Genomic DNA, 14,870 nt, shown 5'->3' with positions numbered 1-14,870 from the left:
TTATTAAAACTTAACACAATGGCCTGATTCCCATGTCACACAAAGCCAACCCATGGATTAACATAAATGCATGAGCGTGTAGAATCTGGGATGAGTTCCCAACTGCTTTGGTCTTCCCTGCTTGTTCTACTGCTGTGCCACGCTAAGCCATAGTTTGGGCTCAGTGTGCTGCCTGAACACAGGGTTACAGCTCAACCAACACTTTGTTTTTATTTTGGATACCAAAATGCTTAAACTGGCTTTAAACAAAGTACGGAGTTCTAAAACTCAAAGAAAGTTCACAGAAAACATTAGCTTTTGTTCCAACACTAAAAGCGGAAACTGATAAGTTTGACATTGATGTTGAAAAACAATTCCAAAACAAAAAGTTATTAAGGAACACGTGGTAACTAAAGTGATAGCTGAACTGATTTATCTTGCCCATTGTTATGTCAAGTTGTGTGCTGTGGCTTTCTGAAACAAAAGTAGTCATTAGGTTGCAAAGTTTACTTGAAGTTTACATGAACTATCACTGCCTTAAGTCGACACCACACTTTCAAAAAATACACATGACATGATTTTTGTGGGGGGGGGTTTAGCTTTTTGTTTTAAAAAAACATGCAAACTACCTCAGTGAATCTATAGTGAATGCTGCTATTAGTATAATCCAGGGTGGCCAACTCCCCAAGAGACTGCGATCTACTCTCTGAGTTAAAAACTGGCAGTGATCTCCCCCTTTTGGGGGTTCAGGTCCAAGTTGTTGAGCTTTTTCGGGGAGGAAGTAAAATGTTGAGCTTTTTTAAGGGGAGCCACAGTTGTTCAGTTTCTTTGGGGGAAGCCAATGATCCACCAGTGTGGTGTAGTGGTTAAGAGCGGTAGACTCGTAATCTGGGGAACCGGGTTCGTGTCTCCACTCCTCCACATGCAGCTGCTGGGTGACCTTGGGCTAGTCACACTTCTCTGAAGTCTCTCAGCCCCACCCACCTCACAGGGTGTTTGTTGTGGGGGAGGAGGGGAAAGGAGATTGTTAGCCGCTTTGAGACTCCTTTGGGTAGTGATAAAGCGGGATATCAAATCCAAACTCTTCTTCTTCTTCTTCTACCAGTGATCTACCGCAAACGTCCAGTGATCTACCGGTAGATCACGCTCTACCTGTTGTACATAGAATCATAGAGTTGGAAGAGACCACAAGGGCCATCCAGTCCAACCCCCTGCCAAGCAGGAAACACCATCAAAGCATTCTTGACATATGGCTGTCAAGCCTCTGCTTAAAGACCTCCAAAGAAGGAGACTCCACCATACTTCTTGGCAGCAAATTCCACTGTCGAACAGCTCTTACTGTCATGCCTGGTATAATCAATACAAATTTCTACACATTCAAAATTAAATATAGAAAAGTGTTCAATGTGTGTTCAATAAATGGGAAATTGCCTAAAATCTTGTAAACATCAGAAAATGTAGCATGTAGCTACATGTAGCATGTACTACTCCTTGTTCCTCTAAGTATGCTCCACAACACCAACAGCTGTCTTAAGCATCATTTCACACTTTTACCTAAGGAAAGCATTTTGTATGAGATCGGGTAGTAGCATTAAGGCAGAATTCATCCATTAAACTGCATGAATAGCTATTTCATCAATTAAAGCATCCAATAGTCTTGTGGCACCTTAAAGCCAAACAAATTTATTATGGCATAAGCCGCCACAGTCCACTTCACCAGGCGGTAAGTTGAGTCACAGATAATACAAGTTGTTGTGGGGTGAGGTGACTGTAAACAGTGAAGTCAGAGGTCATCAGTTGCTTGTGAACCATTTAGTTATTAATATTTTCACTAACAAGGATTTACATCATGCATCTATTACTTGCATTGTGTAGAAGAGTAATCTAACATTCTCCAATATAGCCCATTCTCAGGTACCTCTTATTACATTTTCTACATATTAAAAACATCAAGTGTTGCAACTCCTACCTGAAAAGTATCAGAAAATGCACCAATAACTTTTTACGCATACAAGTCATTTTTCAAGGGAATTCATCTTCTTGGTAAAGTCCACATTATCTCTACCTTTCCTTTTTAGAAAGTTTAGAGTAAAATGAGAGCAGGAAAAAGCCATTTGCTCTTAAATGGCTATCATCTTCCCGGCATTATTTTACATTGCACACCTGTCATATGATGAGAATGGCTGCTTCTTCAGGATCCAAACAGCAGCACACAAATATAAATTCCTGGAACTGAAAATCTAGATCAGATTTTACACAAATTTAGTTTATGCAGAACCCATGAAGAGTAAAAAAAACAAAAAACCACCCACCCAAAACCAGTATTTCTAAAATGTTACACTGATGAAAATATGGTCACTAGTGTCCTGTCTTGGTGCAGGAATACAGGGTTTTCCTTCTAATTGTTTAAAAAAGTCCAACACTCATATTGATTTAGCATAAATAGAAATAGGGGGACAAGTGTTACCACGTATTTCGCAAAACCATACTCAGCTCACATAATATACCATACTTATTCAGAAGGACTGGTCTTCCATATAACTCCAACACGCTGAGGTTTAATAAAATGTTACCTAACAGTGTTCATATTCATTTGCAAACACTGAATATTTACATTACTGTAATGAAAAACATTTTGTAGCATAATCACAATATTGGTATATAAATATCGGTATATGTCAGTAACTTCTCATCCATCCACTTAATACGCATTGTATAACTGGAATTCCCAGTTTAATTTTGTCCAAGCTTTTGTGCATTGTATCTATGCCTTTAAAAAGGTATGTAAAGGTTGCACCAACAATCCTAATGAAAATGTGCGTACTTAAATGAAACATCCAAAGGCAAACTCATTGTGCCCATTGCAAGAGTGAAACAGCAGCAGCTATGATCATTATCTGTGTATATAAGCCAGCTCCCTATAACATGGAAGATATTTTCTTTTATGCTGTGAGATAAAAAACATATACAGTACTAGTTATGAGCATTGAAAAAAGTAACATTTTCAAGGAAGGAAAGGTCTTCAAACATATACTGCCAACTCATATTCTTTATGAATCTTCTGCAAAGGCAATAGCCGACCTACACAATCCATTGAAACCCTTAACTACAGGGGAAAATATTGTTTTAACACAAAATTACCAGTCAGGTTAACAAGATTTTGGTTTTCTTAAAAAATATTCGAGTTTTGTTTCCTGCGAAGAAATTATTATTCATTATCTAAAACCACAGGTGAATATTTACTACTTGGAGATTTTTCAAGATTCAAAGTGTTTATTTGAAAGCTGAACACAGGATACATTATTATGACATTCCCATTGCAACTAGGTTTTGTACATGTTGGTGAGAACAACTTTTTAAAACAGATCTATAAAGTCTTACTGAATGTTTCAGATGTTCTAAAGTTGCAGAAGCCTCAACATTTGCTCTATGAGTTGTAAGCTGCACTTTCATTTGCATACAGTTACAATCTATAAAGCATTTAATTTTCAGAAGATAGGCTTTATGAAGAAAAACGAAAATATGCGTACAATTAAAGTTAAGGACAGTATTCATAACAATGTTTCAAAATCATTTAAGCTGATCTGTATTATATTTTATTGTAAGTATGGAACTCACAAATTTCACAGCATGGTCACATTTTATTTTGCTGAAGTCACAAACATCAGACATGCAAAATGAAGCACATTATTTCTGCTCTACGTTAAAGCCTAAGACTGAATACAAAAAAGTAAGATTTACTCCCCCACCCCACCCCACCCCACCCAAAAAGTTTGATGACTACATTAACAATAAAACCGTTTTCAAGGTAACAGCTAAAATTATAAAGGCATAACACCAGATAGTCAATCGATTTTCTCAGAAGTAAGAAATAAATTTCAGTATCTGCGACGCTTGTTAGGTCCTTCAAAGCTGCCCACAGGGTTTCCTCTACCAAAGCCACCAGGTCCACCACTGACGGCACCTACACCACCCATAGCTGGCTGAGGAGTTTCAGAGCCTGCCCTACTAACCATAGGAGAACCCATTGGTGGTGGGCCTCCTTGCGGGAATCTCTCAGAATGCTATTTTAAGTCCATTTAGAATCATTTTAGTTACAGTAAAACCAGGGGGGGGGAGACAAGTGGCGTTTTCATGAAGATCGCAGATAGTCCAGCAGAATCAGGATGATACATAGAAGGAAGAAAGGAGCAATTAATTTTTGTCATTATTTTAATTATAAGCTGAAAAGTAAATTAACTAATGTTGTGCCCACCAGTATATTAAGACAAAAGGGGAAGGGATCTAACATCCAAGTTTGGTTTTTTTAAGATAAAAAATGCTGAGAAGCAGTTTATAAGCCACCCTGAGCATTCAATATAAAGAGCAAGATAAAAGTATAATAAATATATTTTGCAGATTCTCCTGTATGGTATACGTATTTCTTCTTGAAATAAAGTAAGTAGAAGCACAATTTATTTTCTGTTGGAAGACATAACAATACTTTAAATGATAAGTAAAAACCAGCTATAGCACATTTCAAGTTAAAGGTAGACTGATTTGAGTTAGAAGAGGAAATAAGTTTTAGAGAAGGGAAAAAAGGAGCCAGATGCCATTAGCTACTGCTCATTCAACTGCCACATACTGCCCCAAATCCTTTAGGCATTTTTATTTAAACATGTTGTTAGTTGAAAAACTAACAACAACAAAATCTGCTATTATAAAATTTGCAAAAAAAAAATTGCATTATATGATATACAGTGGTACCTCGACATCCGAATGCCTCGACTTCCGAAGGTTTCGGCTTACGAAGTCAGCAAACCCGGAAGTATTTTTGTCCCGCGCGCGGTCTGTGCCTGTGCAGAAGCAGCGCGCGCGGTCTGCAGAAGCGCAAAATCGTGCTTTGCTCATGCACAAAATGGACGCTTCGACATCCGAAGGTTTCGACTTACGAAGAGCGCCGTGGAACGGATCGCCTTCGTAAGTCGAGGTACCACTGTAGTTTCAGATTATACTCAGTTTCAGATATACTCAGCAAACTCGTAAGTTCAAACTGAACTAATAAGTAAAGTTCTTACATGCTCTTTTGAATCTAGGGGCATAAATCTAAATATATACATTTTTAAAATGTCCCCATCTGACTTCGTTGCTGTCTTTTCTCTAGTACTATCTGTGTATACCTTCCAAAAATCTGGAAAAGAGGCTCAGCCATTTAAGAAATTACAAAAAATTGGAGAGCTCAAATGAGCAAATAATGTAAGACAGTGTACTGCTGTTGACAGAAGAATGTGTTGGACTGGGCACCTAGGAAACCAGGCTTCAAATCCCCACTCAGCCATGAAGCTCACTGGGTGACATGGGACTAATCAAAGCCTCTCAGCCCACAAAGAAAAACTGGAAGGGAGAGGGTCCATCTTAAGCTCCTTAGAGGAAAGACAGGATATAAATATAGTAATAAACTTCCTTCACACTTGGATCCAAAAGGCTTTGTTGTATAGGCTGAAGACACTTCCACACACAAGCACACACACAGAATTCCAACAATTCCCAATTTCTACTGCTGGCCCTAACACCAAAGAGACCCTCCCCGAACCTCAAGAATGGACTTTCTGGGGGCACCAGGGGCTGCATAAAAATGGGGAATTTTTGAAAAGTTTACTAGCTTTTTGAAAAAATTACCAGCTGCAGAGAAACATTCAATTTTCAAACAGCACTGTCATAGCGCATTTCCAGAAGTCTTCATAAATGATTATGCTACAAAACATTCAGGGTATGTTGATAAACGCAGATTCCATGTCCTTTTAGAGCGCAATATATTGTCCTTCCCTTTATTAGATGCTAACATAATACAGGCCAATTTCTTTTGGTTCCCTTATGAGAAGGGTTAGAGAAAAAGGCCTCTTTCAGTATTCTGCATGCTACATGGGACCTATTAAACTGACTATTCTTTATGTCGTGAAAACAGTATTCTGAGTAAAATACACAGAAAAATTGGTGCTGATATACTTCTCTTCAAAAACAGTATGAGCAGAAATAGCCCAGCTTTCAAGATATTGGAGAATATCAGAGACAGCAAGATCTTCATCTGTTGTTTCCATGCAATCATTTTCATTGACACAAGTTTAAAAATCACCTTGACTTTTCAGCAAAAAGAAACTGATACAGGAAAACACAACAAACAAAGTTCTATCTGCAAACATCATTCTATCCATTGTACATATACTATTTCCTTGGAACTTAGATATAGAAGGGAATGCTATACTGAGAGGCATATTTGAACTGTACTTTTTGGCTAACTTGCACATTTTAAGTTTCATTCACCCAATATTCATCCCTTTCTTATGACCTAAGCAGATGAATTGTTAACTTAAACCAGGAGTAGGCAACCTTTTTTCTCGCCAAGGACAACATTCATTTAGAGATAATTTGTCAGGGAGCACATGCTGACTAAATGGGGCTGAAAGGGGCACCCCTTTGCATTCTGGAACTCCGAAGAGAAGGATGTTCTTGCCAGAGGTCTGGTCTGATCACACTGCAAGAACCAGGTGCAGTCTGCCAACACAGCCTGCCCAGCTGTGAATTATACCTAACTATCTAAAGAAGCTGTTCCGCGTGCTGAGTCACAGAGATGTTTCAATAATCGTAGCCTCACTTGTTTAACACTAGCATGCTAACAAATTAAATTTGTACTTAAAATTCACTTAATCAAAGATATCTTCACACTATGTGTCATTTCAACAGACCACAATCATATTATAGGTTTACCTGCCCCAATACAGCAAAATAAGAATGAACAATTATAGTTGATGTCCATAAAATAATATACTGTTTTGTTTTTGCATTCCTCTACTTTGATCACTGCGAAGTGTGAAAAATGGGTTTCTGACTGAAAACCAATTTTGGCAATTAATTCTATGTACATAATTCTTGGGTATAATCACTTTTAATACAGTGTCAATAAGTTATGTTTGTTTTTACATTATTTTTCAATCTCAAAAGGTATTTATTAACTCAAAGGTCTATTCTAAACTAGTTTTAGCGTGAAGTTATCTTTGCAGCAAAGAGATGTGCCACAATGAAGTAGAGACAAAATTAAAATTTTGTGATACATTACCACAGTTCCATTATCTGGCATCAATGGGGCTCCAATGTTTGCAGCTCCTTCTGGTCCCAATGCAGGACCAGGACCCATTGCAGGCCCAGGCATTGTTCCTCTGTTGTTCATATTCATACCCATCATTGGAGGTGGAGGAGGAGGACCTTGGTTTCCAGCAGGTGCTGGGCTAAAGGCATCTATGCAAAACAGTCTACACTTAGAGCTGTCCTAACTGAATTTTAAAGAATTAAAAATTTACAACAATAACAAACTATACAAAACATCAATTAAATGAACAAATTGCTTTTATCCTTTGAGACTGTACATTTACTTTCATAATGAGGTTTTAAGCAAAGTTACTGCTGAAATTAAGTGTTTAAACTGTTTATAGGTTTCAGCTCTACTTATTTTCCATAAAGAGTTACCAGTTTATACAGGTAACTGCAGTAACTTTCAAGTTGGCCGCAATCCAAAGAGGCCTGGTGCCAGCATTTGTGTGTAACACAGCTTTTTCATAACTTCTCCCCCCCCCCCCATGGTTTTTAGCAAATAAATTTGAACCACAAGACAAATAAAATTAACTTAAGAAGCTTACGGTAGAAGATACTCTCACATGCGCGCAAATAAGAATGCATGAAAGTAGTAGGCAACTTATTCAGCTTTACTAATCAGAGTATGAATCCGCTTAACTTTGTGAACATATTGTACTCAAGTAGTTAACCTCTTCATTTATAAAAACAGCTGCACATTGACTTGTAGTGGAAAATAGTAATACCCAAGAGACAAGACGTGAACTGTACATTATAGAAATGCAGAAGGAATCATCACACTGTATTAAAAAATTTGCACACACACAGGGAGAGAGAGAGAGAGCAAGAGTGGGATCCATGATTTTAGGGACATGGATTTTAGGGATATGTTTGTATATTCAAGTCAGTGTCCCATTCGATATGTTATATAAAAAGAGGCATATGAATGAGGAGACCTGAACCTTATACACACACAAACTATCTTGCCACACTCTATCACTCCTGTACTTTTTTCCTATCTGTTAAACGAAGAAAGCTGGACTGACAGAAAAATGCCTAGGATTGTAAGAGCACAGGGGGGTTAACATGCATGATCCTTTTGGGTGGAAAAATCAGCTCTTCTTTAGCACACTGCCTTCACATGAAAGGAGGGCAGAAACATGAAGAAACAGAATATTGTTTCCACCATAATACCTACTTTGGCTCTGAAACATAGAATTTAGGATTCTAATTTTACCAGTGCCAGGAAACAGATTGAGTGACAAGAATGGTATAATCTATGCATTTCGTTAAGGACAGCTATAAAATGATATTCAGCTGTCATTTTAAATGCTTCAAATAAAGTATTTTCAATAAAGTCTACTTAGCTAGGCTTCGTAACTCTTCAGCCACAACTGTTTTTTTTTACACTTTTACACACACACACACACACACACACACACACACACACACACGGTTTTGTTGGGGAAATTACTCAAGCTAAGCTTGGCTAGAACATGATGAAGTAGTAGGATTCTTACGTATTCAAATCAAGTGCATATTTCTTAAATGTAAGTAAACAAAGAACTTAAACTAACAAGTAAAATGAACTTTCATTCTATTATATATAAGCCTAATATTTGAGCACATGTATAAATTATGAATTAATCCGGCTGCCAAAGCTTTCTGTATTTTATGCAGACAATCAGACTTAACTAGGCGTCTCCCTTTATTTCCTCGTACAGTAATAGGAAGAGGAAAGACCTTATGCTACAACATTAAAGTGCTTGAAGTTCAATAAAGGCCTGAGGTTCAATAAAGGTCTGCCTGCCAGAAGTACACCTCAAAATGTTGTGCCTCAGTTATATACCAAAGGCCAACAAGACATCTTGCCCACCACCTCTGCCCACAAATCTGGAAATTACAGCAAATTCTATACTGAATAAACAACAGATCTTTCCAGCAGGTTAAATGTGGGGGACACTCTTAAACATGTGGAGTCAAGCCCTATTTGGGTGTGCTGGTTGCATGTAAAATTCCTGGATCTATTTCTAAAGACAGTGTTCATAGAAGTTTTGTTAACTTTAAGTGTACTAAGAATCTTAAAGATGTTTTTTAAAAGAATGCTTTCAATCATACAGCTCTTTTTAAAACACATGCTGTTTAATTAGCGCATCCATTCACAAAAGGAAGTTTTCTGCTTTCAGAATTAATGCTAATCAATACTAACCAGCTCAAATTAAACCATGGTTTAATTTTAAGCAGCGAGAATACGCACTCCCCCCCCCTACCCAAATTTCTTCTTTATTATCCATTGTTTGTTTAGTTTGCCCAGTGCTATATATAATTAATGCTTTTATGGTTGGTCCTATGGAAGGACATTCAGCAACTTCAGAGCTGCAAATGGTAAAGGCCTCACTTCTTCTCTAGGCCAGCCCAGTCTCCACACAAGGTGGAATCTGAAGCAAGGAGAAGCAGGGTCACACATTCAAATCGAAAGGGCCAGGGAGGCTCATGCAGAAGGCAATATTCCATAAGATAATCAGGACTGTTTAATGCTTTCTTAGTCAACAGCAGCATCACTCTCCTCCTACCCTCCTTCAGCATATTTCATCTCTGAAGGCAACCGGAGCAGTTTCAGTTTCAAACCTAGGTCTGAAACTAGAATAAAATGAATCTGGATAATCAGCTTCATCCAAGACTGAAGCATGTGCACCCACCACCCTTTTGAGCATCTGGCCTCAACAATGTAAATTAGATAATGACTCTAGGTCCAAATATGGTTTCTTCGGAATGGTCAGAAAATATAACTAGAAAGCAGTAATGGCCACAAAATCTTAGCCATGGTTAGAAGAGTGGGAGAATTCAAGCATGAAGGAGTATAGCACATTCTCAGCTGCTAAAAACCATAGCAGGCAATTGCCCCCATAATAAATCACTGCGGTGATACTGAACACAGTGCTAAACTTAATAGTGCATGAAATTTTCACAAATTTACAATGAGGAGACTTTGATAAATGTTAATTGTACTTTGTTTCTAATCGTTTTCCAGAATCAGTCTTCCATAAATAGCAACATATTCAAAAACTTAAATAAGTGAATCTCAAGAAGTAATTTTTAAAAACCCACAACCTTTTCTTCTTGTATTACATAGAATTCGTATTTTGCTTTTCTTCAGAACAGTCTTAAAATGAAAAAGTAACAACCCAACGGCCCATATTTAGTATGTTCATTTGCTTTTTCCTAATCGTAAGATAACTCACACTTGAAACAAAAAATTCCTGAAGAACAAGATTCACTATAGAAATATATATTTCAAGAATACTTCTCATTGCATAATACTCATAAGTAACATGTACAGTCTCAAATGAATTTTGAAATAACAAGAGCCTTTTGCTTCAGATCCCTACCTCCCATGTTTAATGCTCCACGAGGACCCATATCACCCATTCTCATTTCCTGTTCTCTCTGAAAGTAAACATAATTTTCACAATCAACCTATCACTTATTACTTTAACATTCTCATCTTTTCAAGTAACAGCAAAACTTAATTTTTCAGTTATTACAAAATAAATCAAATTTTCTGGTTTACATAAAATCAGAGGGATCCTGTAAAAAAGAAGTTTTAAAACTTAGTAAATTATTGAAGTCCTACAATTTGGGGCTTGTTGAGAAAGTATAAGTACACAAGATACTTCCAACTGAGAGATCTATAGATAGAGGATCTCGTGTAAATGTTATTGTTGCTCAAGGTCAAAGGAACAAGGAGAAGTAAATGAAGTTGAGACTCTCTCTCACGAACCTGGCAGAATGAAAGGTGTGGATAACAACTAAACAAGTTCCTAGAGATTGACTACATATCTGGACTGCATTCTCTCAACTCAAACTTCTACATTCTTGAGTTTTGGTGCACATGCATCCAGTGCCACAGGGGCAATGTTCTGATCACCATACAGAGAGATAATAGATTGAGAAATATTACTTCTGCACCAGGTCATAGTGCACTCAGACAGTATAAAGAAATTACCATGATCGAGAATCAGCAACAATTTAATTAGTGTATAGGGATTTAATTTGCTTGTATGATTCTTCTCACAATTTTGGGTTTGCACAAAGATAGGAACAGACAGGAGTGCCTGGCATGCTATAGTCCATGAGGTCATGAAGAGTCGGACATGACTAAACAACGACAAGGAACATACAACCATGAGATATTCAGAACAAACAGTATGTCCTGACCCTAAGAGCATGAAAGTATTTAGTGTTGCTTATATTGTTGTTGTTTAGTTATTATGCTTTTGAGCCTTAATAACAGCGCATAATATCAAAAAATGTGCAGTTTGGAATGATATTGCTTGAAGTCTCAAAAATGTTTCAGTCTGGAAGCGTTATATGCAATGACCATAAATTAAGAAAACTCACAATATAGAATACAATTAGGAGTAAAAAGTCATAGCAGCAGTAGGTCACTGTCATAAGGCAGGTGAGCAAATACAGTACTCATTCACCAGTAGCCTGTACTGAATTAAGAATGGTCTCGGCCAGTAAGAATCAGGCAGGCAAACTCAGAAAATTGAAAAACAAGGTGTGTTTTTTCAAACCTTCAAATAACTAAAAGCTATGTGTAGGTGGAAGATTAAGTGTCTCTGTGTGTTATTGGACTTGTTTACAATACTGCCATATGGGCTTAAAATCACACTACTTATCATTTGAGATCATTAATGAGCAAGTACACTGAACTGTGCAATTAAGAAAGGACACAACTATTAATATCCCTTACAAGTCAAACCATGCAAAACACAGGTGTTGAATTCATTACTAAAAACCAGGTCTATAGAAGAGATGGAACAATATTTATAAAAAGCAAAATTAGGACTTAATGGTAGTATTCATAAAATGGGGTGGGGAAGGGGGAGAAAGCTGACTTTTTAGTGAAGTCAAAAGGCTAGTAGAACAGATATTATTGGAGATTAGAAGTTTGTGTGGGTTTTCAAACAATTCCATTAATAGATAACTTGAAGAAATTCAGAATGGAGTAATTAAAAATCACAACACAATAATAAAGGCAAGACACAGTTCTCCTCTTTCCCATGTTACAACCAGAAGGCACCTAAGGCAATACACACAAGAAAACCAAGAAAAGTCAAGCAACTCTACAAAAATAAGCTGTTCTCATAAATATATCCAACCATTACAAGATTAAAACAAAAAATTTTTAAAATTACTGTAAGACTAAAAGTGGTCAGTGACAGTATTAAACTTCCTAATACAATTTATAAATATTGAAGCATCAGATTTCAAACAGCTTCAATACAATTTGTTTATAAGCCAGTTTAGAATACTGAGAGAAGCCATGTGCCCCTGACATCGATTGCAACTTAGCACTGACAGCAGACTCCACAGAAGTCACAAGAGTGGAACTGTGCAAATGTCATAGTTTAAATGAGAAACGCCATTTTCATAATTTTTTAAAGGTACTCCTTTCGCAAATATGATACATTTCTCATGTGGAGAAAAAAAATTCAAGAAAATGCAGAATTATAACGTGTTTAGTTCTACTTAAGTCATTAACAGACTCACAGAACCAAGAGTGTCATATGCTCGTTCAGGACAAGCAGTAGTATTCTTAGCACAAAGTACTAAATGAAAGTTAGACATGCAGTCAAATATTCCTTATTTGTATGTAATTATGTTCCAAGACAGTTTTAATAAAAATTTAGCAGAACATCTGTAACGTCAACATAAACAACACAGAATGGAGAGAATACCAGAGAACCTCCACGCTAATACAGTTGAAATATAAAATTTATACAGCTAAATGTGTGTACTATTATAGCAGAGAAGCAGGTTCTATGTACCTGGACAAATAACACTATGTACCTGGACAAATAACACATGCAAAACAATGGACAGAAAGTTGTGTGATTTCTCGGCAGAAAATGGGGGGGAAAGCTTTGTTGGAGTAATAGGGCAGCACCTCCCTGTGAAAACCACTCAGCTGTATTTCATCCTGAAACCTCTGTGCAGCTAGTTTAAATGCTTAAGAGAAAAATAGGCTCCAGTCAGGTCTGCCACCCAAGTACTGCCCACCAGCTTGGCTGTGATTGGCCATTTCAAATCTGAATGGCAAGGAGAGTCCCAGTAGTGCAGGAAGAATCCCGCCCCACAGCTTACCAATGGCTGCATTGGGCCATAATTGCCTCTGTCACCGAAATGGTATGGGGTCTCTGTATTTCATCCTGAAACATCTGTGCCATTACAACTATTAACCTTTTAATCAAAGTGCAAATTGCATCTACAAAAAGAAATCATTCATACTTCTATACAGTGATGTTGACTTAAGCCCAGTTTGTTCACTAGGCAGTTCAGGTAAATTGTGAAAGAAAATACAAGTTTTCCTAAATGTATGGCTCATATTACGCTTCACATTAGGTACGATCATCATGTATTTAACATCACATTGTTTATGTACATCAATCTTATTTTGATCAGATTCACACTTAACTGAAGGAGTATATTTCCCTTTGAAAAGCAAAAATGGGTGGGTGATGTCTGGCAACAACCCCAGAGAGCTGCCCAAATTAATCAATGGAGAAATCCATTATTTTAATATACAGTCATATCTTGGGTTACAGACGCTTCAGGTTGCATTTCGGGTTGCGCACTGCGTGAACCCGGAAGTACCTGAATGGGTTACTTCCGGGTTTTGGTGTTCGCGCATGTGCAGAAGCACTAAATCGTGCTTTGCGCATGAGCGCCAAATCGTGACCCGCACGTGCGCAGATGCGGCGCTGCAGGTTGCGAACGCTGTGGGTTGCGAACGTGCTTCCCGCACGGATCACGTTCGCAAACCGAGCATCCACTGTAGTTGAAATTGGACACCAGATTTCCACCTCAGGAAAAAAAGACACCAAAAAGTAGTAGAAAAGTATCCAACAGCACTATTCTCAAGGCAACTCACATGGTGATATAAAATACAAATGAAAACAGGGTCATTAAAAAGAAAAGGCTGCATTAAAATTTCTAGCGTGGAGAAGAACAGAAGTAGACAACCCAAACAGAACTCATAAACTGTAGTTCAGAAGTTAAACCACTCAGAATTACCATAGACAGCACCTGGCTCTCTGGAGAGGACATTCTAAATCTGAAATAGCACTACTGAGAAGGCCATTATGTAGCACTCACCAGCCTCACTTCGCTTGGTAGGGCCTCTGAAGAGAATCGCAAGGTTTGAGTAGGTTTATTTTGGAGAAGGCAGTATTTCAGCAAGCCTGGTCCTACACCATTTAGAGCTTTAAGAGGCTAAGACCAGAAATCTGAATTAGGTCCACAGTTGGAATGGGAATCTGAGCAACTGATAAAAGTACTGGTACAATATGATTGAGTTGCTGCTCTAACTCAGGCTGCAACCCCAATCCCATTTACTTGGGAGTAAGCCCCACTGAATTCAACCAGAATTACAGTACGTCCGAGTATAATTGGTGACGATTTAACACACTCTATAATATGTGAGAAAATATTTTAAACACAGGCCTGCTATAGAGCAAATGCAGTTCATATTGAAGGTTAGATGGGGCTGTGGCTAGAACAGTTTGGCTCTTAAGGTATACTGTCCGGGTATGATGTTTATGAAGTACAGAAACTAACAGAAGCTTATAGAAGCTAACAGAAGTGTTCTAGTATATTCTAGCATTCAAAAGTGGAAGCAGGAATGCAGCTGCTGTTTTTATACTTCCTTATCTGTTTCCTCCAAGGTCATACAACCCCTGGACTAGCTATAATTGCTGTCTGACAGAGATTCACTCTCA

General features: G+C 37.7%; 1 protein-coding gene across 11 annotated transcripts in view; it reads right to left on the bottom strand.

Annotated features, from left to right (window-relative positions):
* The window catches only part of PSPC1 (paraspeckle component 1), a 69,681-nt gene that overhangs the window by 28,644 nt on the left and 26,167 nt on the right, over positions 1-14,870 (bottom strand). The window contains exons 7-9 of one of the 11 annotated variants that reach the window (XM_035115134.2): positions 10,473-10,530; positions 7,073-7,251; positions 3,734-4,043 (exon numbers count right to left, since the gene is read on the bottom strand). The exons of the other annotated variants lie outside the window; for them this stretch is intronic. Of the exons in view, the coding sequence (XP_034971025.1) occupies positions 3,858-4,043; positions 7,073-7,251; positions 10,473-10,530 (423 nt within the window). The 3' untranslated portion in view covers positions 3,734-3,857. Of the gene's footprint in view, positions 1-3,733; positions 4,044-7,072; positions 7,252-10,472; positions 10,531-14,870 lie in introns of those variants that run through there. 11 annotated transcript variants of the gene reach the window in all.

Source organism: Zootoca vivipara, chromosome 4, assembly GCF_963506605.1.
Source record: "Zootoca vivipara chromosome 4, rZooViv1.1, whole genome shotgun sequence".
NCBI lineage: Eukaryota > Metazoa > Chordata > Lepidosauria > Squamata > Lacertidae > Zootoca > Zootoca vivipara.
The sequence above is the reverse complement of the archived record's forward strand: the minus strand, read 5'-3'. Positions and strand labels throughout refer to the sequence as shown.